The sequence below is a fragment of the Euphorbia lathyris genome, chromosome 10 (genome assembly GCF_963576675.1).
Source record: "Euphorbia lathyris chromosome 10, ddEupLath1.1, whole genome shotgun sequence".
Classification (NCBI taxonomy): domain Eukaryota; kingdom Viridiplantae; phylum Streptophyta; class Magnoliopsida; order Malpighiales; family Euphorbiaceae; genus Euphorbia; species Euphorbia lathyris.
Genome location: NC_088919.1, coordinates 46,334,133 through 46,361,124, shown reverse-complemented (window position 1 = coordinate 46,361,124; position 26,992 = coordinate 46,334,133). Strand labels below are relative to the sequence as shown.

At 37.9% G+C, this 26,992-nt stretch overlaps 2 protein-coding genes across 2 annotated transcripts; both read right to left on the bottom strand.

Moving 5' to 3' along the window:
* Positions 1–134: 134 nt before the first annotated feature.
* LOC136209036 (uncharacterized) lies at positions 135–2,066 on the bottom strand. The gene is made up of 2 exons (XM_066000380.1): positions 714–2,066; positions 135–402 (listed from the first exon to the last, which is right to left on the bottom strand). Exons 1-2 carry the CDS (start codon positions 1,993–1,995, stop codon positions 389–391), a joined length of 1,296 nt encoding a protein of 431 aa, XP_065856452.1. The 5' UTR covers positions 1,996–2,066; the 3' UTR covers positions 135–388.
* A 972-nt stretch (positions 2,067–3,038) lies between these two features.
* Positions 3,039–5,970, bottom strand: LOC136209037 (DNA-binding protein S1FA-like). Its single transcript, XM_066000381.1, has 2 exons — positions 5,811–5,970; positions 3,039–3,424 (listed from the first exon to the last, which is right to left on the bottom strand). Exons 1-2 carry the CDS (start codon positions 5,862–5,864, stop codon positions 3,209–3,211), a joined length of 270 nt encoding a protein of 89 aa, XP_065856453.1. The 5' UTR covers positions 5,865–5,970; the 3' UTR covers positions 3,039–3,208.
* Between the last annotated feature and the right edge of the window lie 21,022 nt (positions 5,971–26,992).

Here is a 26,992-nt window from a genome sequence, read left to right as displayed (position 1 = left end):
TGTCAACATGTATCGATCTCCACTCAAAGAAGTCTTCTTGTAAGGACCCCAACAATCTAAATGTAGCAAATAAAAAACTTTTATTGATTTAATAGAGCTATTACAAAAAGGTTGTCTGACTTGTTTAGCTCTTAAACAAACATCACACTGACTAAATTGCTGAGAGTTAGGAAACTGAAAAACATGTGACAATTTATCTCAAACCATATGGCCAAGTCTTCTATGCCACAAGAACACATCAGAACAATCTTCTTTTGCAGATAAAACTGTAAACTTATTGCTAAGCATACTATTCGGACTAGACAAATTCATTATTACATCTTTATTGAAAGATTCAGCATTCAAGTAGTATAAACCATTCTTTATTCTGCCCACTGCGATGATTTCCTCACATTTCAGGTCCTGCAAAACACAATATTCAGCCCAAAATTTCACTGTAATGTGTTGATCTTTCAACAATCTACCAACTGACATCAAATTTTGCTTAAAATTGGGAACATATAAAACATTATGCAATTGCAAATTCTTCTGAAATAACACCTCTCCCCTGAAACTGACTAAATGTACTTCTCCTGTTGGTAGGAAAATCCTTTTTGTGTTTGTCAACTTGGTAACATTAGTCATTATGCCTAAATTTGAGGTCATATGTGTAGTAGCACCTGAATCTATTATCCATTCAGCATATATTTCAGAATTTCGAACTGAATTATTACCTGCACAAGCACCAGCAAAACCAGCGAATGCAGAAAATTCCTGGTCTGATTGTTTTCCCTTGATGGCTCTCTGAACCTCCCTTTGCATTACCTCCAATTTTTGCAACATTTCCTGCATTGAATCTTTCCTGCATGCCTCACTATCATCAAAATCACAGTTAGATAAAGGAGTTTCGAGTTCAGAAGATGGTTCTTGTGTCATATTTGCTTGGTGTTTGGCTGGTCCGGTTATCCTCTTTCCTTTGAACCAATCTGGATATCCTTTAATCCTGAAACAATCTTGACGCTCATGTCCTTCTTTTCTGCAATAAGTACAAACCTTATCCGATTTGTTCTTAGCCTGATAGCCATTTTTTCCACTATTATAACCAGTGTTATATCCTTGTTTTCTACCACCAGCAGACATATTAACAAACTCCACAATATTGTTATTTGTGCTTCCACTTCTTTGTTTCTCAATTCGTGAAAGAATTAAAAATGCCTTATTAACAGGAGGTAATGGTTCCATGATCAAGATTTGATCTCTAACATGATCAAACTCAGCATTTAATCCAGACAAAAATTGCATCAATTGTTCATCCTCAATCTGTGTTTGAGCAAGTTTCCTTGACTCTCCACAAGTGCAATTTTCAATAGGCTTCAATATTGCATATTCATCCCACATCATTTTCATCTTATTAAAAAAATCTACTAAAGACATACCTCCTTGAGTCGAACTGCAAATCTCCTTGCGAAGTTGAAAAATAAGAGTACCATTACTTTCTCCATACCTTTGCTCTATCTCCTTCCACAATCCTTGAGCAGATTTTGCATGAATGAAGACTGCAGCCAATTCTTTGGTGAGAGAATTCAAGATCCAGGAGAAGACCAGATCATCTGTTTCTTTCCACTTCAAATGTGCATCTGAGGTTCGATCTGCTGGTTCATCGTTCTTCATGATGAAAATTGTCTTGCGTTTTGCACTAATGGCAAGCAACAATGCTCTCTTCCACAGATTATAATTCTTTCCATCAAGAATTATATTAACGATCATCAAACCAGGATTGTCACTGCTCTGGTTGTTTGATGAATTACCAGATGTATTCATCGTTGATTCTGAATTAGGAATATTACGATTTGAATCGTAATTGAAATCTTGATCTGAATTGCGATCGAGATTGCTTGATTCAGAATTACGATCAGAATTTCTTGATTCAGAATCGCTTGATTCTGATTCAACCTCTTCAAAACTTGAATTCACGATATCAACGTACGATCTGTACTGTTGTTTCTTTCTTTTCATTCTCCGATCATCTCAATTTCCAGCCGCCGGAATTTGGAATCCACCACCCAGCTCTGATACCATATTAACCTAACTGAAATTGAAAAGAGATGAAGAGAAAGATATTTTTTGTATATATGAAATCTAAAGGATTACAGTATTTATAGACAAACAATTACAATTAATACGGAGGTTTACTTTCTATGTCTAAAGACTCTAATACCCTTGTCTATATTACACTATTATAGACAACCTCTGTCTATATTACACTAATATAGACAATGGCATATATATATTCTAACAATTAGTAAAGGAGCATTCCACCTTAGAGGGAAGCTATCTTCGCGAACAACGGTGGACAAAGCAGAGACAAGAATATCAACGTGAATAACGCAAAAATTGGTGAGAATCTAATATTTTGAAAAGAAATACGAGTCTAAGACTTAAAATCAAGCTGAAAGGCACAAAAAGTAAATGGAACTAAGCAATTATAATCTTATGTTAAGCTGTCGTATAACATTTATAATTTTATCCATTGTTGCCCCCCCAGGTCTTACCCAACCCTTCATTTATCCTCTAAACTTTCAATAATTTTCAAACATTCCTCTATGTTTGTCCAATATCCTCAATAACCTCCTAATCTGCCTTTGAACATTCAAAAGTCCTAATTATTTAATTTATCTATATGATTTCATTTTCTACTTCCAACCAATTCTATTAAGAAATAAAAGATTATTGAATCTAATTACACAAAAATATCATTTGGAACTTTTGAAACTTTGAAAGCGGCAGTTGATATTTTAGGCCAAACATAGGTGTATTAAACCTTTATAATTTTATCTAATGTCTAAAATCCAACATGAACTTATTAATCGGAAAATGTCCTTCAGCCTGATGGGTCATGGGTTGGAACCGGATATCCCCGGACCCCAGGTAGAGCATCAGGAGCAAAAATTCTTGCCCGGCCCCAACGTTAGGTAGGTGAATCACCCAAATGCAACCGAAACAAGGTTGCACCAGCATGGGCAAGTGAAAAAGGAAATCTGCATTTTAGAGAAAGAAAATACTCTACGCAAAGTATATAACTTAAACTGAACTTTTCAGGCAACAATTTCTAACAAGTATGAAAGCTAAAACGGCAGATGACATAGCTCTCTTGACAAGGAGGTCTGGAAAATTTTCTAAGACAAGAGTTCGTTCAACATAGGCGACGGTCGAAAACACATTCTGAATTTCACTCTCCCGGTGCAGAGACGCCTTGCTTCAGCCTTTCCCTCTTCATTTTCTTCTTTGAGACTGGCTTCTTCTTTTTCGGTGGAAGCGTCTTTTGGGCATACATGTAAAGAACATAATTTCCAATTAAGAATGCGAGAACTAGCCCTCCAACAACCAACAACACTATCAATCCAGGGTTGAGTCCTTTAGCTTCCATATCCTTCACCACATTCCCCTATTGATCACGGAATTTAGGTTATATTGTGATGAAAAAGATAATAAAACAGTATGAAATCAAGAAATCATAAAATTACAGAGGTCAACTAGCATGAACACGGATCACGTTTATATGATCCTTTGCAAAAAAATAATCCAATGGTTGAGTTTTTGGATAATTACACTCATACTCCTAGTCCTCCAACTATCAGAACTGGAACGGGATTGCTAGAGCTCTTTTACTTTGAAATTATAAACCCCTCAATCTTTATCATGATTGTTGTCCTTTTGGCCTAAAACCAAAAAATCTAATGGTCGAGATGCCACGTGGGTGTCATGTCAACTATTTTTAACCATGTGGAATTAAAAAAAAAATGAATATCAAAAGTAATTTTTTCCTTGAATCTCTAACCTTCATCACTTCATGTCCAAAAAGCAGTGACTTGAGATTCATGTGGCTTTCTCCGGAAAATGGTTTGTTGATTTCAAGTCAAAAGGACAATTGAAGAAATGAAAGTCAAACGAAGAGTTTCTCGTTAATGAGTAAAGAGTTATGACAATTTCATTCCGTTTCTGATGAATAGAACCATGGATGAAATTAACCCCTAAGTTTCTAAATGATCTTTCAAAGCAATTGAGTTTCCATTGAGAGTTATATTCTGAAAATTCCAAAACACAAAGAAGACATGCTTTAGGCCACTGAAAATTCCCAAACACAAAGAAGACATGTTTTACGCCAGTAACTTAAGTGTGGGTACAATGATTAAATCATACGGACGTTCAAATTTTAATGATGTGACTACAGAATTACTCAAGTACAAATAAACAACAAAGGGTAACAACAGGAAATCAAAAGGAAAATGGTGCCCATAACATCTTAGCAATAGCATTGTCTGGATATATTTTTCTAACACCTAAAATAGTTGGGTAAATCACATTCATGGCCCCAAAACTATAGCACAACTAACATTATGGCCCCTAAACTTCATTTCTTTTCTTCACATAAAAATCATTGAACTTTACATTCTCTAGCATTCAAGTCGAAATCAACACAAATCTGTTAAAAAATAAACAAAATGATGAGGGCAAATTAAGTATTTGACCACAATTTATGATGACATGGTAAATAATAATAGTCCATAATATAGCCAAACTTGTCCAAGTCATCATTTGGTTATAACTTTTTACAGATTTTTGTTCATTTGAACTTTAATGTCACAAAATGTAAAGTTCAAGGATTTTTGTGTCAAGAAATAAAGTTTAGGGGGTCATAATGTAAGCAGCACTATAATTAAGAGGCCATGAAGGTATTTTACCCCTAAAAAAGTCTATTGTACATTGATTCACACAATAAGGATATCCTATTATCTTTCCAATAGTTTGATGTAAGATTTACCTCGCAAAATGAGTATTTATCATTTAGTTTCCCCACTCTGCATAACAATTTTAGTGCAAGAGTTTGCAAATTTCAGCTATTGCAACACAAGTCTATAAACATATCGAAATATATTATTCCCTTGAGCTGTTGCAATTACCTGTGAAGTGTAAACTTAATTGACAGAAAAGTAAAACATAAACTTGCCTATGATTCTGTTCTATTGTTATTATCTAAAAACTAACAGAAAAACTATCTACTTTATCAATGTACTGCAACACCTATTTCTAAGAAATGAATGTGAGATAAGCCAAATCACAACTGGAAGACAAATGAGGCATAATTGTAACAAAACTAATTCTAAGAAACAAGAGACGATAAAACTATGACACACCATATTTATGCCTACAATTCTTCATAAAATGAAAAGAAAGACCCTAATTTTCCTCTGATAATCCAATTTTAGAAAAGGTATGTATAGAAGCATCTCATTTAAAGCAAGACTAAAGTTGGATCAAATAATTCATTGGATAAACGAACATGTTTTCATTAAACAAATCAACAGTTATTCCAAATTCAGTTACATTGTGAATTTTCCATCAACCTGATGAAAATTGAGCCAACCCAGTGAAATCTGAACCAAAGTTTACAGAATTTCCACTCTCCCGTCGAAATTCATGTCAAATACCGTTACAAATCTAACAAAAAAAAGATGTATAAACGCACATCACTTTCTTCTCCCTTAGACCAACCAGATACAAAAATAACGAAGATCAAGGCATAACACTCAACAAATACATCAACATTTTACTCAGAATACAAATAGCATACCAATTCAAGCTTTAGCAACACAATCACAATCGCACAGTAAAAATAATAACACAAAGAGAGAGATCGTGGCATAAATCAATAGGCAGAGAGGAACGAAGACGATCTATCAGCAATTAATCGAGAAGATTGACTTCTATTAACATAGATCTAGTAAGATCAGCCAATTAAGTATGACAAAATGAAATCGGTGAAACCATACCATGTTCTTGAAGGAAGGGGGGGAGCGATCAGAGAACTCGAAATCGTCGTCCATGGGCTTCCGGTGATCAGCTCCGAGCAGAGGCCTCGCTGCTTTTGGTCCAACACGGGAAGATTCTAGAAAGAGAGAAGATACAGATCCAAATTTTAACGCGAAGAAATGAAAAACGATTTAATACAGCAAGCTCCGAGAACAACAATTTTGACCCCTTCAAATTTCTCATAATTATATTATTGCCCCAAATATTTTCGTTTTAGTTCAACTAACAACCACCCCACGTGGAAATGAAATGGGCTTATGTGGCTTTGTTTAGGGCTGAGCCTGAGATGGCAAGGGCATTGATTTAAGAGCACGTGTCTCACGTGCTTAGCCCATAACTTTTTTTTTTTTTTTTCCAGCTACAGAATTTAATTATAGGAATACTCTATATAGTAATAACCTCTATTTTATTATAAAAAAACTCAATCCCAACCCAACTTGGTAATAACTTCTATTACCAAATTTTATTTAGTAATACCTTCCAATCGTTATACAAATAGCATGATCCCAAATGTATTTCTATATAGAGATTTTACTGTATAAAATTATAATTAAATCTATTTAAAAAAATTTATAATTAAATCATGCTACAAAATTTAATTTTATATAGATAAATTTATTTATTTTATGTATCACAAATAAATATACTTTATACCTCTTCAAAAAAAAATTATATACTTTGTACGATACTTTATAAATTATGGTTTCCAATTTACAAACTCCAAACCTAAAAAATATATCATATACCCTAAAAATAAACTCTATACTTCTAATTTATAGATTCTAATCCTTAAAATATATTAAAAATAATAATTTTTTTAGTTTACATAATTCAAATTATTACTTCATATATGATTATAGATAATTTTTAAAAACTGAATTTATTATTTTTTTGCGAAATATATCCATAGCTTTTCAAATTATTCAAAAACTGCAACTGACCATTAAACTTCAAAACGTTATAACAAACTCTCTCAATTTGTTTATTTGGTACAAATAACGTCTCAAGTTGCTTATTTGGAATAAATAATCTCTTAAAAAACCTTTAAATCTAAAAAAAAACATTCAATATAAATAGCAGAAATAAAAGATGTCTAAAATAATTATCGTTACATCTAACTAATATGCTAATATATTAACAAACGAGAAAAAACTCTCAAAATCATATATATTAATCTATTTGAGGGGATATTTATTCCAAATAAATAAGTTGATGAAATTAGATGTAACGTTTTGTCAGTTGTAGCTTTTGGACAATTTAGGAAAACAAGGGATGCATTAGGGTTTTTATTTTTAAATGTAAGGTTGCACCACATGGTCAACTTTTCACTATAGTCATTTTTATTATTTTTTATGGGTTAATACACATATTTGCCCCTGTATTTTCACGAAAAAACAGATATGCCCTTATATCAAATAAACTCACAAAACTATCCCTAAATTTTCCACAAACCTGCAATTATACCCTAAACTAACAGACTTACTTATTAGGGATAAACGGTGTCATTCCCCTAAACATCAGTGAGAATCTTTTTCTCTCTTCTCTCTTTTTTTTCTGTCTCTTTCTGTTTTAATTACTTCTCTTTCTTTTCTTTTAGTTTTTTCTTTTCATCTTTAATGTATCAACTGGAGAAGAGGAACGTACAATTTCATAAAACCCATCTTAAAAAACACACAAACGCTTCAAAATACAGATTTCGAATTCAACAATCACAGAAAAAGAAGAAGAGGAATAGAAGAGGAACTGTGATTTGCGAGTGCCGAATGAATGAGACGAAAGTAGGAGATGATTTGAGGAAGGGAAGGGTTGATTTGGTATTTATGTGGGTATTTCTCTGCACGTTTGAACTGGTTGTTCAGCAGATGAATTTTCTTCGAATGTGATTTAGAAGAAGAGAGTAAAAGAGAGTGGGTTTGAAGGCAACGCGTGAGTTTTTGAAAGACGTTTGAGTGAGAAGGCCATGTTCACTGCTTCAATGGAAGTTCTTTTCTTTCATCTTTGCTGAGAGAGAAAGTAGAATTAAGAGGAGAAGACAAAGGAAACAACAAGAAATGTGGGTCGATTTTGCTGCTAGTGTCAATTTTTAATTTAATCTTCAATGTAAAGAATATGAATTGAGGTAGCACAGTGAATCACATTAATGGGATTTTGCTGGTAGATGGAAAAAATGAAGAAGACACAGATGTGAGGGAGAAGGAGTATATTGGGTTTTGTCTTATCATTTTTTATTATTTATTATTTAGTTATTATAACTTTGACACTTGTCATATTTTGAATGGTCAGACACACAGTAAATTCACTCTGTTTATGCCACATTGATATTCTGTTAGATTTGGGTATAATTGCAGGTTTGTGGAAAATTAAGGGATAGTTTTGTGGGTTTATTTGATATAAGGTATATCTGTTTTTCCGTAAAAATACAGGGGCAAATATGTGTATTAACCCATTTTTTATAGACCAAACCTATAAAGAAGCCTCTAAAATTTTCATATTTTAAGAATTCAGCCATTTAACCGTTTTCACATTAGACTCTTGATCATTGAGTATGGTATCTATTAGGTCATTTTTTAACACCTCTATCTATATGCATTACAAGCACTATTAAACACGCGCTTAATAAGCATAAACTAGAAAGTCAAAAGTTGGAACAAACCAAAAATAACATCTCTTCTTCTCCGACTAGTTTTAATCAAAATAACTGCTAAATTTTCACCGGTGAAGAATCAACCATTTATAACATCTAACAGGCGTTCCCGAAAACAATCAATCATTATTCTACAACAATGCTTAATATATATATATATATATATATATATATATATATATATATATATATATATATATATATATATATATATATAAACATCTTTATCAATCAAAACACATTTCGATTAAACAAAAATTCTTCCAAAAAATTATTTCTAATTATTAGAATATATATAAATATTTATGTAATTTTTGGAAAACTAAAAAATATTTTCTAAGAATAGTAAATAATTCAAAATTAAATAATTTGATTGTCCAAAAATTATAAAAAATATACCAGAAAAAAACACATAACGAAAAAAATCACATAAAAAACGGGTTCAAAAAAGCCCCCACGCACCGCACACATGCTTGACACGTGGGCTCCACGCGAGCCACATGGCGCATTGTGGTTGGCGTGCATGCACAACGCGTGGCATGCGCCTGCAAGCAGACGTGCGATGGCACGTGCCGCCTTCCCTTCATCTTCTATTCTCAAAATTTGGTCCGGTCTGGGGTTTTCGGGGTCCTTGGTCACGATGGTGAAGTCCTTTTGTCTAATACAATGAACGGAAAATAGGATTTGAGACTAAAACACTCTCGATTGAGACTAGAATCCGTATAACTCTGAAATAAAAAAAACTCCCAAACGCCAAGTAGCACAATTTTTTACAATTTTGGTGATATTTTGCATAAAAAACAGTCCAAAAACATGTGTACATGCCCGTATAACACAGATTTAATAAAAATATTAATCCTGGCATGCAAAAACTATATTTTTCTTCATATTCACGGATCAAAATAGATAGTACACGAGATATATGGTTCTGATACCAATGAAGAAATTACCGTAACAAATAATCCTAATACAAACTCGGGTTTAACACTTACTGTTGGTCCCGTGTAACTTAATATGATTAGTTCCAGGGGGGTTAGGAACTAATATAACTTTTTCGCTTAATAATGCTGACTTAATTAAGTGTTTGATAATTTAACTCAGCTTTAGGTCAGCAAGACTGAGTGAAGTGTGAGACAGCTTTAATCAGACACTAACTAGAGCTGTTTCAATGGTGAGTTGGGAAATAACACTTTAGGTCAGCTTCCAACTCAGCACTCTGATTACTCAGCGTCGGCCTATACAAATTATATACTGAGTAATTTAAGCAAGCAACACATACATATATATCAAGAGAAAGGGTTAGAGATTACTCAGCAGTCTTATCCTGGTTCGGCCTCACCGCCTACGTCCAGTCCCCAGAATCCCTCCGGGCTTTTTCAATCCACTACTGAGCTCTTTAAAGGTAGAGCACAAACCGTTTACAAAGCAATTGAGTATGCAAGAGTACCGTCCTCTATTCGTCTACTCAATCCTACTGAGCGCTATAACCGAACGCTCAGATTTTCTCTACCGCTGAGCACTAAAACCGAGTACTCAGCTTCCCTCTTCTAACCTTTACAATTGATACAGGATTGTTATTACTAAATGAAGAACACTTTATATGAATACAAATTCACTCTAGACTTTTACACAATGATTGGAAATTTGGTGTAAGAACTTGCTTTGTTTTTAGACAGCTTCTATTTTGGATTTTCACTCTTGTGAAGATTTGCTTTTCTGTCTGTATTGACTTGTATGTGTCGTAAGGATCCAAGTGATGAACTTGTCCTTTTATAGTGAATTCTGAAGCTTCAAATCATTTGAATTTCGACATATCCGTTGGGAGTAACGGTCTTCAATCGTCATTCATTGGTCAGCTTCCAGAATCGCAGGCCAATCCTGTCGTCTGATTTTAGCAGGCGTCAGGCTTGCCATTTTCGTCTTCTTGCACCAGTTTCGTCTTCTAGCGCCAGTTTTGTCTTCTTGCTAAATGCCAGGTGATCCATGCGTCTCGAAAAGTCTTTGATCACATTTTCGATGCTTCTGAATTAGTGCAGACCTGTGTCGGACTTTGTCTTCTAGTCAACGGATCATTGGCGATGTCCTGATGAATACACAGCTTGACTTGGTCGGCTTTGTCTTCAATCTTTTTCTTTATCTATGCTGAGTCACTTTCTACTCAGCTTCTTCGCGCAGCTTTGCCTTCAAGCGTTATTCTGAAGAAGACTTTTCTTTTAACGGGGCTAAGTTACATTCTACTCAGCTTCTGTGGCTTATGCTGACTTCGTTCTATCTTACTTTTATGAATACTTAGTTCATGTTCTCGTTAATAAATATACTCAACATTGAACAAACACATTAGTACAATTAAATCAAAGCACTTAAATTTAATTGTCTTAATCATGTGATTAACTTTAATAATTTTGTCAAATCAAAATCATGTGGAAAGGTGTTCAACAAACTCCCCCATTTTGATGTTGGCAAAAATATTTAATCAAGGAACTCAGTGTTTGAGCATCCCTCATGATTGATGAACTTTTTATTCTTCTGAGATTACTCCCCCATAAGGGTTGCATCTGTTGACTTAGTTTAACTCTAAACCTTCTAAGATCTAATGGAGTGAAACTAAGACTTGAGTCCACTGACTTAGTTCAATTATAAACCTTCTAAGATTTAATCGAAAAGAGTCTAAGGTCAGTTTCTGAAGAAGGTCAAAACTTAGAACATTTTTAGTCATTACTCAGTTTCAAATATAGGTATTAGAGTTTGTACTGAGTATGATTTACTTGTATATTCTTTATGTTCACAAGTTTTAATTTGTTTTTCAATGAAAAGTTAAGTGTGACAGATCAGCATATAAACATAAGTAAGCATCACATGAACATAGTCAGTTTTAGATAAAGGATGCTAATATAGATAGTCAGCTCAACAAAATAGAACAAGCCAGATATAAAGGTACAAGTCATAAACTAAGCCTATTGCTAATCTATTTCTTCATGTTGACTTGAACTTGGTTAGATTTGCCTTTGCCCTTGGCTGTTCTTTGTTGCTGACTTTGATTACCCGGGACAGCAGAAGGTGAACCAGGCTTCTGCTGAGTTCCGGCAGCTGGCTGCTTAGCTGTCTCCCCCGTTTTCTGCTGAGTTCTAGCAGCTTGCTTTGTTTGTTCTTTCTCCCCCGTTTTTCCAGCATCACGAGATGGAGGAGAATGAGCATAAAACATTCCCTATTGAACAGCACGAGTTAGGATGGATGAAAACTATTGTATATGACTCGTACTCTCCCTTAGACCCGTAAAGACCTGCACTCCATCGGCCATACTTGAAGCGGGGATTTTAATGTTGGCACTGAGCATACTAAGTAGATACTCGAGAGATTTCCCAATCCAAGTAATTGAGTCCGTCATTCTTGCATAGGATTGATGATACATCCTAAGGAATGCAGTATCATATGTCTGACGTTGAGCATGGATGTGACAGACATTCGTAAGTGTTGATTGAGTGCATTGCAGAATCTCGTTGGTCTTTACTTGGTCAGTATCCATTTCCTCTTTGTTCAGGTTGAGGAGCCGAATGGCTTCACCTATCTGTTCAATGGAGCATTGAGAAGATGAGGAGATAAGGTCACGAGCTCCGGTCAGCTCAGAGGACAGCTGGGAGAAAAGTTGATTGACCTCAGCAGAGGTTGCAGATGTTGAGTTCGCAGTTGATAAGGCATTAAGTTTTCATTAGAAGGAGTTCATGTGATTCACCATCATCAATTGGAGTTCAGCCAGCTTCGTTATGGATTCTTATTTGGGCTGCTGAGATACTAAGGAGGTCATGACACTCATCAGTTCCTTGAGACCCTTAAGTTCGGTCAGAAGTTGAGTGATAGAGGAGAATTGTGTTGGCTCAGCAGGAATAGTGTTAGTCCCGTGTGATTAGTTCCAAGGGGGTGTTAGGAACTAATATAACTTTTTTCGTTTAATTGTATGCTGACTTAGTTATTTTGCAAGTTGGTCATCTCAGCTTTTGGTCAGCTTGGCCAGATATGCTATAAGACAGCTTTGGACGGATATTGACTAAAGTTGTTTTATTTATAAGTTAGATATCGACACTTTTGGAGGTCAGCTTCTAACTCAGCACTTGAAATTACTCAGAGTCAACTTTAAACAATTTTATATGCTGAGTAAATTTCACATACAACACATGCACACACACACACACATATATATATATATATTGAGAGAGAGTTTAGAGATTTACTCAGTATCACTTATCCTGGTTCGGCCTCTCCGCCTACGTCCAGTCCCCAGAGTCCTCCGGGCTTTTAGAATCCAATACTGAGCTCTTTAAAGGTAGAGCACAAACCAATTACAAGGCAGTTGAATATGCAAGAGTACCTTCCTTTATTCATCTACTCAACTCCTACTAAGTGCTACAACCCAGCACCTAGATTTCTCTACCACTGAATGTTTACAACCAAACACTCAGCACAGCACTCTCAATTTTACAATTGATAAAAACTTGTTCCTTTTCAAGCAAAGAACACTTTAGAAGATTACAAGTAATCACTCTAGCATTTACACAAAGAATGAAAGATGGGTGTAAGATCTATATTTGTAGCTGAGTGCTTTTGTATTTTTTCTCTCTTGTATTTTTCCTTTTTGTGATTCGGCAATGATCCAAGGATTTTGATTGTCCTTATATAGGAGAAAATCTGGAATCGGATCATTTTGAAATGATGTAGCCGTTAATGTTAAAACGGCTCTTTTAGGGGACAGATTCTGGTCAGCTTCAGACTGTTCCGGCCATTCCCTTCCTCTGCATTCCTTCAGACGTCAGACTTGTCTTCTTGCGTCTGGTTTCTCATTTAAGTCGGCCATGGAGGGATTGGGAGCCTCATTCTCCAGGGTATGAATGTATTGTCTTGATGGGATAGTAAACTTTTGAGCTTGCCACTCGACTTTTTCTTGCCAATTCATTGATCAGAGAATGTTGAGAAAAAGTGAAGTTCTAGCACAAAAGTTGATAAGTAACAGTATACAGATATGAACAAGTATAGAAACGTATAAAGAAATCATATATCAACAAGTATAAACGATATAAACAAAGATATTCACAATGAATGCCTAAACTAACAAATCAACCTTTGGTTCGATATTGCAGAAGAAATAAATCCCCGGCAACGGCGCCAAAAACTTGATTATTGGCGGTTGTCAGGTATTTATAGAATTAATCTACAATCCCCGGCAACGGCGCCAAAAACTTGATTATTGGCGGTTGTCGGGTATTTATAGAATTAATCTACAATCCCCGGCAACGGCGCCAAAAATTTGATTATTGGCGGTTGTCGGGTATTTATAGAATTAATCTACAATCCCCGGCAACGGCACCAAAAACTTGATGCGGATTCCGTGAAGAACCCGATCTGAGGGATAAGTGTACCCCGTCGTTATCAAGTAATAAATTTCTGGGTTTAAGTCCAGGTTATCGTCCACAGGATTTATTTCTGCAAGTACCGAATTACTAAGTCTCGGATGTTATCTAGGCTTAAGGGGTTTGAGTTGGTTTTGTTTAATTAATCTACTCCTAGGTTGGTTTGCACTAATCCTAACTAGATTATCTAATTCTGACTAAGTTATTCTAACCCTAACTAAATTACTCTACCCCTAATTGATCTTTTACCAAAGCAATTAACTGAATGAACATGAAGGAATACGATGATAACAATGATAGAGTGTTTAAGCAATTGAATTGAAACTAAGTCGCTTATGTCCAAGGCGATTAACCCGACCTATCCTCCTAAAGTCCCTAGTTCGTGATTCCCTTGTAAGGCCGAAACTAGCTCTAAGGCTCAGTAATTTGGGCTTAATCTTCTATAGGGTCGTCAATCCTATAGGCACTGACTAGGTCAGATTCAGCTCGCAATATGTGCCAACCTAATTTTGGGATTATCGAATGAGTTAAACCAATCAGACAAAGCGTAAGACAAAGATTAAAACATCAAAACAGTTGAATAAACAAAATCTATATTATATATCAAAGATGAAGGAATTGTCACGAAGTTACAATAAACCTAGAATTCATAGCATGTATCAGAGGCTAGACAGAATATAAAAGAAGAAAAATCCCTTTCAGGGAACCTGTCTACCAATGCAGGCGTCTTTCTAGGATTTAAGGATGGAGCTTGAGTAATCCTCGGTGAATGGAGCTTCGGAGGTGTCTTCAATGGAGGTTTGAAGGTTATGGAGGAGGTGGAGAGGATTTCTCAAGGTGGAAGCTAAGCTAATTACAAAAGTAAAAGATATCTAATTTACAATTGAAAATTCCTATTTATAGACGCGTCTTGGGCCTCGTTTTGACCTAATTTCGTGTCCTTGTTGGTGTAGGAAGACGTGGGGCCGAACGTGGCTTCGTGGGGGCAGAATTGGTCTTTTTGACCAATTCCCGCAGGTCTGCTCGCCGAGCAGGAAAGGCTGCTCGCCGAGCAGAATTGCGACGAGCAGCCCCTGCTCGCCGAGCAGGCGCCTGGTGGCCTGCTCGGTGAGCAGGCAATTCCTGCTCGGCGAGCAGGCCCCTGGGTGCCTGCTCGGTGAGCAGGCACTGCCTGCTCGGCGAGCAGGCACACTGCCTGGGCAGTGCCTGGGCAGTGCCTGGGCTGCTGCCCGGGCTGCGTGCCGATGCTCAATTCGCCGAGCGGCTGCCGGGGGGTCCTGCTCGCCGAGCGTTTTCGCCCGAAACGCGCTCGATCCGTGCCGGATGACTTCTATACCCTTTTTCGTCCGAACTTACACCTGCACACGCATAAAAACTCCAAGAAACATTAGTCTAAAAGCCAAATTGATCCGTCAATCGCTTATTTTGAGCAAACGCTTCGTTTGGTGCGACTTTTGACGGACCAATTAGCTTCAAAAGATAACGGAATTCTAATATGCATGTTATTTCGGTCGTATTTGCCTAAATTGATCACAAAACGAGCCTAAACAACGAAAAGTAAATAGAACGTTTCCAATTTCTAACTAACTCACACAAAAGCATTTAAATGCGAGAATTGCTCGCTTATTAACCAAATTACTCTAAAAACCGTCCTAAAACCGTACCCAAAGATAGGGTTTTTGACCCCTATCAAACCTCCTCGCACTTAAAACTTTACTTGTCCCCAAGTAAACTAAAAAAACTAAACCCGCCACCACAAGCAAGCTAGAAAACCTCCCGGTTTGACTGGGTGCTTGACACAACTTCGAACATCTGTAATTACATGGATTCGGAAATACAAAGTAGAGACACGATATCCAAAAGCCGCATTTCAATTATCATGGGTCATAGTTTTAAGCAAATGGACAGATGTTCAATTAAACGAGTTTAAGGGGATTGCTAAGTAAAACACCTCACCATAGGTAGTTCACTCATTCACACAATTTTTGGTGGCTAAGGTGTTTACTCTCGGCTTATGTTCTTGCTTAGGATTACGCTGATTTTGCACGTTCATCCGAGTTCCTCTACTATGCTACATGACTCCGATGATATCAAAAACAGCCTCTAATTGGGGTTGTAATGTGGTTAGAGGGTTAAAGGTACAACAAAGGTTAAAAGCTCTAGCGCTAAAAAAACAAGGTTAAAATGGCTTTAGCAAATACGGAGTGACTGAGCTTTTTATTCATCCCTTATTTTGGATTTCTTTTTGAGACGTTTTTATTTTTAGGAACTGGGGAATGAAGTTCTTCCCTTTTGTTCGTCTCTTTTCTTTTCTCTTTTTTGTGATTTTTTTGTTTTTTGTTTTTTTGTTTTTTTGTTTTTTTGTTTTTTTTTTCTTTTGGGATAGTGATGCTCATTCACCTCTTAGCCTTTTGGCTTGCTACTATAATGCCATAAACAACGATAAAGCGCTAGAGAAAAACAAAGGCTCAATTCGAGCTTTGCAAAAACAAAGGTTAAGTAGCGAACCAAGTTGTGGTTCGCAAAAACGGGTTAGAACGAAAGAAAAATCTACAAACTACAAAAATGTCGGCTCAAAGGGGCTTCCTAGAGTGAATGAAAAAGAGAAAATAAGGTAAAGAAAAGGTTAATTCTAATGAGGCTGATTCATCGTTTATCATCTCAAATCATTGCATGTAGGTTCAACACAGTATTAGGTGCAAAATCTGTAATCTTCCACAAGTCAAAGCATTCACACAAAAATGTCAAGAAAAAAAAATCTTTTCGATATTCGCTCTTAGGCTCAAATTCAGCTCACAATTCTTTGGGTTTCAATTTTGTGTTTACTAGTTTTCTCCAAACTCAAGTTTAACATCACATGCCTTCAATTCTTAAATTATCTACCTAAGTAATGATTTTAGCATTTCTTCAAAAGTAGGGTCTAAATACAAACCTTAGCTCATGCTTTTACAGATACAAGAGTTGTGTCCTACACCTAAACTAGTTGTCATGCAATTTTAGATTCGGTTCTCAGCCCTCAAAGACAAATAACGAAGTTCAGATTCGAAGGAGGTTCACGGTTTTAGGTCCTAAACATGCAAAAACATAAACAAAACACCAAAACGCAAACCTAAACTAGACACGACGCAACAAAAATTAAAAATTTATACAATTTTTGTAAGTTTGTCTACCCCTCCTCCTCACACTAAAATTATGCAATAAGTTCCAACATTGCATCATAAATCATGAAGTACGAGTGTAAAAAGTTAGGGTGAAGAAGAAAACTTACGGATTTTATCGCAATTGCAAAAGCTTGACGATTTGCGGTGGCAAAATTTTTTTATTTATTTATTTATTTATTTATTTATTTCAGCTTCGTTCGGGATTTAAAAAAAAATCTCGAAAAAAATTCCTTATCGCGGCCGAGCACCGCCGCTAGGCAGCAGTGCCCAGCGGCGGGCTGGGCGCAGTGCCCAGCGGCGTGCTGGGCGCCAGCCCCCAGCGCGCGGCGAGCAGGGCCCTGCTCGCCGAGCTGGGCCTCCTGGGGCCAAATTTTTTTTTTTTTATTTATTTATTTTAAAATAAAAGAAAACTAAACAACTAAAAAAAATATTTATTTATTATTATTATTATTTTTTTTTTTTTTTTAAACGAACACTTAAAAAAAACGTAAAAGAAAACTAAAAAGACTAAACTAAGAGATCAATGTATAATCTAAATAAAACAAACCTGAAAAGTTTTATTAAAACTTGGGTTGCCTCCCAAGAAGCGCTACGTTATAGTCGGTGAGCTCGACATAGAATTCCCGCCTAGGTGTATGCTTCTACTCGTGTTAGGAATTCAAATTCCTGAATAAATAATCTGTACCTACAAAACGGATTAAGAGCCTCTAATAAGTTTAATGAAAGCAGGAGGCCGAATTTAAACATATTATGAAAAAGTTTGGTTTGCTCCCTTTTGGATTCTCTTGGTAGGTCGAAGAGAATGAAAACTTCTGAGCATGAAACAAACCTAAACTTTTCTAATGTTTGAGGAAAAGGTACTTGAGATACACAAGTTTTGATTTGATCTTTTATCTCTACCACATGATTTAGAATTTCAGATTTTGAACCGGGGTTGCTTACCGCTTCCGGTTCTTCACTTACCTCGAGTGATGCATGTGATAGTGGACTTGGTTCTACCTTTTTGTCATTCCTCAAAGAGATGGCTTGAGCTGATTCCCTTTGTGGGATTTCTATGTTTTCCTTTATGCTTGGGAGAGCATCTCGGGATTGCTTTTGCATCTCTTGGTTTATTTGAGCCAGTTGGTTGCTCAAGTCCTTGCAAACCTCCTCGTTGATTGTAAGTCGGGCTGATATTCCTTTCAAAAGGGACAGCACCTCATCTCGTGAGCTAGAGGATTGTGGAGGAACTTGGCTTGCTTGTTCGTAAGGGAACATTCCCAATTCGTTTTCCCTGTGCTCATTAACAAACCTATTTGGAGGCCTCAATATGTTAGGGTTCCCGTAGGACAGATTTGAGTGTTGAGGTCTACCATAAAAGCTGTAAGAATTGGGGTTAGAATTATACCTTTGGTGATTACCCACAAAACTTACACTTTCATTGGTGTTGAGGCTCAGATTTGCCATCAAGATATCCATTTTCTCATTTAAGTCGGCCATGGAGGGATTGGGAGCCTCATTCTCCAGGGTATGAATGTATTGTCTTGATGGGATAGTAAACTTTTGAGCTTGCCACTCGACTTTTTCTTGCCAATTCATTGATCAGAGAATGTTGAGAAAAAGTGAAGTTCTAGCACAAAAGTTGATAAGTAACAGTATACAGATATGAACAAGTATAGAAACGTATAAAGAAATCATATATCAACAAGTATAAACGATATAAACAAAGATATTCACAATGAATGCCTAAACTAACAAATCAACCTTTGGTTCGATATTGCAGAAGAAATAAATCCCCGGCAACGGCGCCAAAAACTTGATTATTGGCGGTTGTCAGGTATTTATAGAATTAATCTACAATCCCCGGCAACGGCGCCAAAAACTTGATTATTGGCGGTTTTCGGGTATTTATAGAATTAATCTACAATCCCCGGCAACGGCGCCAAAAACTTGATTATTGGCGGTTGTCGGGTATTTATAGAATTAATCTACAATCCCCGGCAACGGCACCAAAAACTTGATGCGGATTCCGTGAAGAACCCGATCTGAGGGATAAGTGTACCCCGTCGTTATCAAGTAATAAATTTCTGGGTTTAAGTCCAGGTTATCGTCCACAGGATTTATTTCTGCAAGTACCGAATTACTAAGTCTCGGATGTTATCTAGGCTTAAGGGGTTTGAGTTGGTTTTGTTTAATTAATCTACTCCTAGGTTGGTTTGCACTAATCCTAACTAGATTATCTAATTCTGACTAAGTTATTCTAACCCTAACTAAATTACTCTACCCCTAATTGATCTTTTACCAAAGCAATTAACTGAATGAACATGAAGGAATACGATGATAACAATGATAGAGTGTTTAAGCAATTGAATTGAAACTAAGTCGCTTATATCCAAGGCGATTAACCCGACCTATCCTCCTAAAGTCCCTAGTTCGTGATTCCCTTGTAAGGCCGAAACTAGCTCTAAGGCTCAGTAATTTGGGCTTAATCTTCTATAGGGTCGTCAATCCTATAGGCACTGACTAGGTCAGATTCAGCTCGCAATATGTGCCAACCTAATTTTGGGATTATCGAATGAGTTAAACCAATCAGACAAAGCGTAAGACAAAGATTAAAACATCAAAACAGTTGAATAAACAAAATCTATATTATATATCAAAGATGAAGGAATTGTCACGAAGTTACAATAAACCTAGAATTCATAGCATGTATCAGAGGCTAGACAGAATATAAAAGAAGAAAAATCCCTTTCAGGGAACCTGTCTACCAATGCAGGCGTCTTTCTAGGATTTAAGGATGGAGCTTGAGTAATCCTCGGTGAATGGAGCTTCGGAGGTGTCTTCAATGGAGGTTTGAAGGTTATGGAGGAGGTGGAGAGGATTTCTCAAGGTGGAAGCTAAGCTAATTACAAAAGTAAAAGATATCTAATTTACAATTGAAAATTCCTATTTATAGACGCGTCTTGGGCCTCGTTTTGACCTAATTTCGTGTCCTTGTTGGTGTAGGAAGACGTGGGGCCGAACGTGGCTTCGTGGGGGCAGAATTGGTCTTTTTGACCAATTCCCGCAGGTCTGCTCGCCGAGCAGGAAAGGCTGCTCGCCGAGCAGAATTGCGACGAGCAGCCCCTGCTCGCCGAGCAGGCGCCTGGTGGCCTGCTCGGCGAGCAGGCACTTCCTGCTCGGCGAGCAGGCCCCTGGGTGCCTGCTCGGTGAGCAGGCACTGCCTGCTCGGCGAGCAGGCACACTGCCTGGGCAGTGCCTGGGCAGTGCCTGGGCGCTGCCTGGGCTGCTGCGTGCCGATGCTCAATTCGCCGAGCGGCTGCCGGGGGGTCCTGCTCGCCGAGCGTTTTCGCCCGAAACGCGCTCGATCCGTGCCGGATGACTTCTATACCCTTTTTCGTCCGAACTTACACCTGCACACGCATAAAAACTCCAAGAAACATTAGTCTAAAAGCCAAATTGATCCGTCAATCGCTTATTTTGAGCAAACGCTTCGTTTGGTGCGACTTTTGACGGACCAATTAGCTTCAAAAGATAACGGAATTCTAATATGCATGTTATTTCGGTCGTATTTGCCTAAATTGATCACAAAACGAGCCTAAACAACGAAAAGTAAATAGAACGTTTCCAATTTCTAACTAACTCACACAAAAGCATTTAAATGCGAGAATTGCTCGCTTATTAACCAAATTACTCTAAAAACCGTCCTAAAACCGTACCCAAAGATAGGGTTTTTGACCCCTATCAAACCTCCTCGCACTTAAAACTTTACTTGTCCCCAAGTAAACTAAAAAAACTAAACCCGCCACCACAAGCAAGCTAGAAAACCTCCCGGTTTGACTGGGTGCTTGACACAACTTCGAACATCTGTAATTACATGGATTCGGAAATACAAAGTAGAGACACGATATCCAAAAGCCGCATTTCAATTATCATGGGTCATAGTTTTAAGCAAATGGACAGATGTTCAATTAAACGAGTTTAAGGGGATTGCTAAGTAAAACACCTCACCATAGGTAGTTCACTCATTCACACAATTTTTGGTGGCTAAGGTGTTTACTCTCGGCTTATGTTCTTGCTTAGGATTACGCTGATTTTGCACGTTCATCCGAGTTCCTCTACTATGCTACATGACTCCGATGATATCAAAAACAGCCTCTAATTGGGGTTGTAATGTGGTTAGAGGGTTAAAGGTACAACAAAGGTTAAAAGCTCTAGCGCTAAAAAAACAAGGTTAAAATTGCTTTAGCAAATACGGAGTGACTGAGCTTTTTATTCATCCCTTATTTTGGATTTCTTTTTGAGACGTTTTTATTTTTAGGAACTGGGGAATGAAGTTCTTCCCTTTTGTTCGTCTCTTTTCTTTTCTCTTTTTTGTGATTTTTTTGTTTTTTGTTTTTTTGTTTTTTTGTTTTTTTGTTTTTTTTTTTCTTTTGGGATAGTGATGCTCATTCACCTCTTAGCCTTTTGGCTTGCTACTATAATGCCATAAACAACGATAAAGCGCTAGAGAAAAACAAAGGCTCAATTCGAGCTTTGCAAAAACAAAGGTTAAGTAGCGAACCAAGTTGTGGTTCGCAAAAACGGGTTAGAACGAAAGAAAAATCTACAAACTACAAAAATGTCGGCTCAAAGGGGCTTCCTAGAGTGAATGAAAAAGAGAAAATAAGGTAAAGAAAAGGTTAATTCTAATGAGGCTGATTCATCGTTTATCATCTCAAATCATTGCATGTAGGTTCAACACAGTATTAGGTGCAAAATCTGTAATCTTCCACAAGTCAAAGCATTCACACAAAAATGTCAAGAAAAAAAAATCTTTTCGATATTCGCTCTTAGGCTCAAATTCAGCTCACAATTCTTTGGGTTTCAATTTTGTGTTTACTAGTTTTCCCCAAACTCAAGTTTAACATCACATGCCTTCAATTCTTAAATTATCTACCTAAGTAATGATTTTAGCATTTCTTCAAAAGTAGGGTCTAAATACAAACCTTAGCTCATGCTTTTACAGATACAAGAGTTGTGTCCTACACCTAAACTAGTTGTCATGCAATTTTAGATTCGGTTCTCAGCCCTCAAAGACAAATAACGAAGTTCAGATTCGAAGGAGGTTCACGGTTTTAGGTCCTAAACATGCAAAAACATAAACAAAACACCAAAACGCAAACCTAAACTAGACACGACGCAACAAAAATTAAAAATTTATACAATTTTTGTAAGTTTGTCTACCCCTCCTCCTCACACTAAAATTATGCAATAAGTTCCAACATTGCATCATAAATCATGAAGTACGAGTGTAAAAAGTTAGGGTGAAGAAGAAAACTTACGGATTTTATCGCAATTGCAAAAGCTTGACGATTTGCGGTGGCAAAATTTTTTTATTTATTTATTTATTTATTTATTTATTTATTTCAGCTTCGTTCGGGATTTAAAAAAAAATCTCGAAAAAAATTCCTTATCGCGGCCGAGCACCGCCGCTAGGCAGCAGTGCCCAGCGGCGGGCTGGGCGCAGTGCCCAGCGGCGTGCTGGGCGCCAGCCCCCAGCGCGCGGCGAGCAGGGCCCTGCTCGCCGAGCTGGGCCTCCTGGGGCCAAATTTTTTTTTTTTTTATTTATTTATTTTAAAATAAAAGAAAACTAAACAACTAAAAAAAATATTTATTTATTATTATTATTTTATTTTTTTTTTTTTTAAACGAACACTTAAAAAAAACGTAAAAGAAAACTAAAAAGACTAAACTAAGAGATCAATGTATAATCTAAATAAAACAAACCTGAAAAGTTTTATTAAAACTTGGGTTGCCTCCCAAGAAGCGCTACGTTATAGTCGGTGAGCTCGACATAGAATTCCCGCCTAGGTGTATGCTTCTACTCGTGTTAGGAATTCAAATTCCTGAATAAATAATCTGTACCTACAAAACGGATTAAGAGCCTCTAATAAGTTTAATGAAAGCAGGAGGCCGAATTTAAACATATTATGAAAAAGTTTGGTTTGCTCCCTTTTGGATTCTCTTGGTAGGTCGAAGAGAATGAAAACTTCTGAGCATGAAACAAACCTAAACTTTTCTAATGTTTGAGGAAAAGGTACTTGAGATACACAAGTTTTGATTTGATCTTTTATCTCTACCACATGATTTAGAATTTCAGATTTTGAACCGGGGTTGCTTACCGCTTCCGGTTCTTCACTTACCTCGAGTGATGCATGTGATAGTGGACTTGGTTCTACCTTTTTGTCATTCCTCAAAGAGATGGCTTGAGCTGATTCCCTTTGTGGGATTTCTATGTTTTCCTTTATGCTTGGGAGAGCATCTCGGGATTGCTTTTGCATCTCTTGGTTTATTTGAGCCAGTTGGTTGCTCAAGTCCTTGCAAACCTCCTCGTTGATTGTAAGTCGGGCTGATATTCCTTTCAAAAGGGACAGCACCTCATCTCGTGAGCTAGAGGATTGTGTAGGAACTTGGCTTGCTTGTTCGTAAGGGAACATTCCCAATTCGTTTTCCCTGTGCTCATTAACAAACCTATTTGGAGGCCTCAATATGTTAGGGTTCCCGTAGGACAGATTTGAGTGTTGAGGTCTACCATAAAAGCTGTAAGAATTGGGGTTAGAATTATACCTTTGGTGATTACCCACAAAACTTACACTTTCATTGGTGTTGAGGCTCAGATTTGCCATCAAGATATCCATTTTCTCATTTAAGTCGGCCATGGAGGGATTGGGAGCCTCATTCTCCAGGGTATGAATGTATTGTCTTGATGGGATAGTAAACTTTTGAGCTTGCCACTCGACTTTTTCTTGCCAATTCATTGATCAGAGAATGTTGAGAAAAAGTGAAGTTCTAGCACAAAAGTTGATAAGTAACAGTATACAGATATGAACAAGTATAGAAACGTATAAAGAAATCATATATCAACAAGTATAAACGATATAAACAAAGATATTCACAATGAATGCCTAAACTAACAAATCAACCTTTGGTTCGATATTGCAGAAGAAATAAATCCCCGGCAACGGCGCCAAAAACTTGATTATTGGCGGTTGTCAGGTATTTATAGAATTAATCTACAATCCCCGGCAACGGCGCCAAAAACTTGATTATTGGCGGTTGTCGGGTATTTATAGAATTAATCTACAATCCCCGGCAACGGCGCCAAAAACTTGATTATTGGCGGTTGTCGGGTATTTATAGAATTAATCTACAATCCCCGGCAACGGCACCAAAAACTTGATGCGGATTCCGTGAAGAACCCGATCTGAGGGATAAGTGTACCCCGTCGTTATCAAGTAATAAATTTCTGGGTTTAAGTCCAGGTTATCGTCCACAGGATTTATTTCTGCAAGTACCGAATTACTAAGTCTCGGATGTTATCTAGGCTTAAGGGGTTTGAGTTGGTTTTGTTTAATTAATCTACTCCTAGGTTGGTTTGCACTAATCCTAACTAGATTATCTAATTCTGACTAAGTTATTCTAACCCTAACTAAATTACTCTACCCCTAATTGATCTTTTACCAAAGCAATTAACTGAATGAACATGAAGGAATACGATGATAACAATGATAGAGTGTTTAAGCAATTGAATTGAAACTAAGTCGCTTATGTCCAAGGCGATTAACCCGACCTATCCTCCTAAAGTCCCTAGTTCGTGATTCCCTTGTAAGGCCGAAACTAGCTCTAAGGCTCAGTAATTTGGGCTTAATCTTCTATAGGGTCGTCAATCCTATAGGCACTGACTAGGTCAGATTCAGCTCGCAATATGTGCCAACCTAATTTTGGGATTATCGAATGAGTTAAACCAATCAGACAAAGCGTAAGACAAAGATTAAAACATCAAAACAGTTGAATAAACAAAATCTATATTATATATCAAAGATGAAGGAATTGTCACGAAGTTACAATAAACCTAGAATTCATAGCATGTATCAGAGGCTAGACAGAATATAAAAGAAGAAAAATCCCTTTCAGGGAACCTGTCTACCAATGCAGGCGTCTTTCTAGGATTTAAGGATGGAGCTTGAGTAATCCTCGGTGAATGGAGCTTCGGAGGTGTCTTCAATGGAGGTTTGAAGGTTATGGAGGAGGTGGAGAGGATTTCTCAAGGTGGAAGCTAAGCTAATTACAAAAGTAAAAGATATCTAATTTACAATTGAAAATTCCTATTTATAGACGCGTCTTGGGCCTCGTTTTGACCTAATTTCGTGTCCTTGTTGGTGTAGGAAGACGTGGGGCCGAACGTGGCTTCGTGGGGGCAGAATTGGTCTTTTTGACCAATTCCCGCAGGTCTGCTCGCCGAGCAGGAAAGGCTGCTCGCCGAGCAGAATTGCGACGAGCAGCCCCTGCTCGCCGAGCAGGCGCCTGGTGGCCTGCTCGGCGAGCAGGCACTTCCTGCTCGGCGAGCAGGCCCCTGGGTGCCTGCTCGGCGAGCAGGCACACTGCCTGGGCAGTGCCTGGGCAGTGCCTGGGCGTTGCCTGGGCTGCTGCCCGGGCTGCGTGCCGATGCTCAATTCGCCGAGCGGCTGCCGGGGGGTCCTGCTCGCCGAGCGTTTTCGCCCGAAACGCGCTCGATCCGTGCCGGATGACTTCTATACCCTTTTTCGTCCGAACTTACACCTGCACACGCATAAAAACTCCAAGAAACATTAGTCTAAAAGCCAAATTGATCCGTCAATCGCTTATTTTGAGCAAACGCTTCGTTTGGTGCGACTTTTGACGGACCAATTAGCTTCAAAAGATAACGGAATTCTAATATGCATGTTATTTCGGCCGTATTTGCCTAAATTGATCACAAAACGAGCCTAAACAACGAAAAGTAAATAGAACGTTTCCAATTTCTAACTAACTCACACAAAAGCATTTAAATGCGAGAATTGCTCGCTTATTAACCAAATTACTCTAAAAACCGTCCTAACACCGTACCCAAAGATAGGGGTTTTTGACCCCTATCAGGCTCGGGCCCTTTTCTTGACCTATTTCGTGTCCTTATGCAGGTAGGAAGTCGTGGGGCCGGTCGTGGAGTCGTGGGGGCGGAATTGGTCTTTTTGACCAATTCCCGCAGGTCTGCTCGCCGAGCAGGGCGAGCTGCTCGGCGAGCAGGCACTGCTCGTCGCGAGCAAGCTCCCTGCTCGCCCGAGCAGGCCTCTGAGGGCCTGCTCGGTGAGCAGGAGCAGTGCCCGAGCAGTGCCTGGGCAGCTCGCCGAGCAGCGCCTGGGCTGCTCACCGATGCTCAATTCGCCGAGCGACTGCCGGGGGTCCCCGAGACACAATTTTTGCCTGAAATTGATCATGTTTTAACCTGCACACGCACATAAACTCCAAACAACATTGGTAAAAGACAACTGGCGCAAAAAGACAAGCCAGACGCAAGAAGACAAACCTGACGCCTGAAGAAAACAGAGAAAGGGAACGGCGGAACAGTCTGAAGCTGACCAGAAATTGTTCCCCAAAAGAGCCGTTTTGGTGTTAATGGTAACAACAATTCAAACGATCCAAATCTGCAGTTTCCTTCTATAAAAGGACAATGAAGAACCTTGGATCATCACTGAAGCATTAAGAGAAAAATACAAGGAGAGAAAATCTTGAAAGCACTCAAATACAAAAAGATCTTACACCAACTTTTCCATTCTCTGTGTAAATGCTAGATTGATTGTTGTGTAATCATCTAAAGTGTTCTTTAGCATAAAAAGAACAAGTTTGTGATCAATAGGAATATTGAGAGTATTAAGCTGAGTGCTTGGTTGTAAGCATTCAGTGGTAGAGAAATCTAGGTGCTGGGTTGTAGCACTTAGTAGGAGTTGAGTAGACGAATAGAGGAAGGTACTCTTGCATATTCAACTGCCTTGTAATTGGTTTGTGCTCTACCGTTAAAGAGCTTAGTATTGGATTCAAAAAGCCCGGAGGACTCTGGGGACTGGACGTAGGCAGAGAGGCCGAACCAGGATAAGTGATACTGAGTAATCTCTGAACTCTCT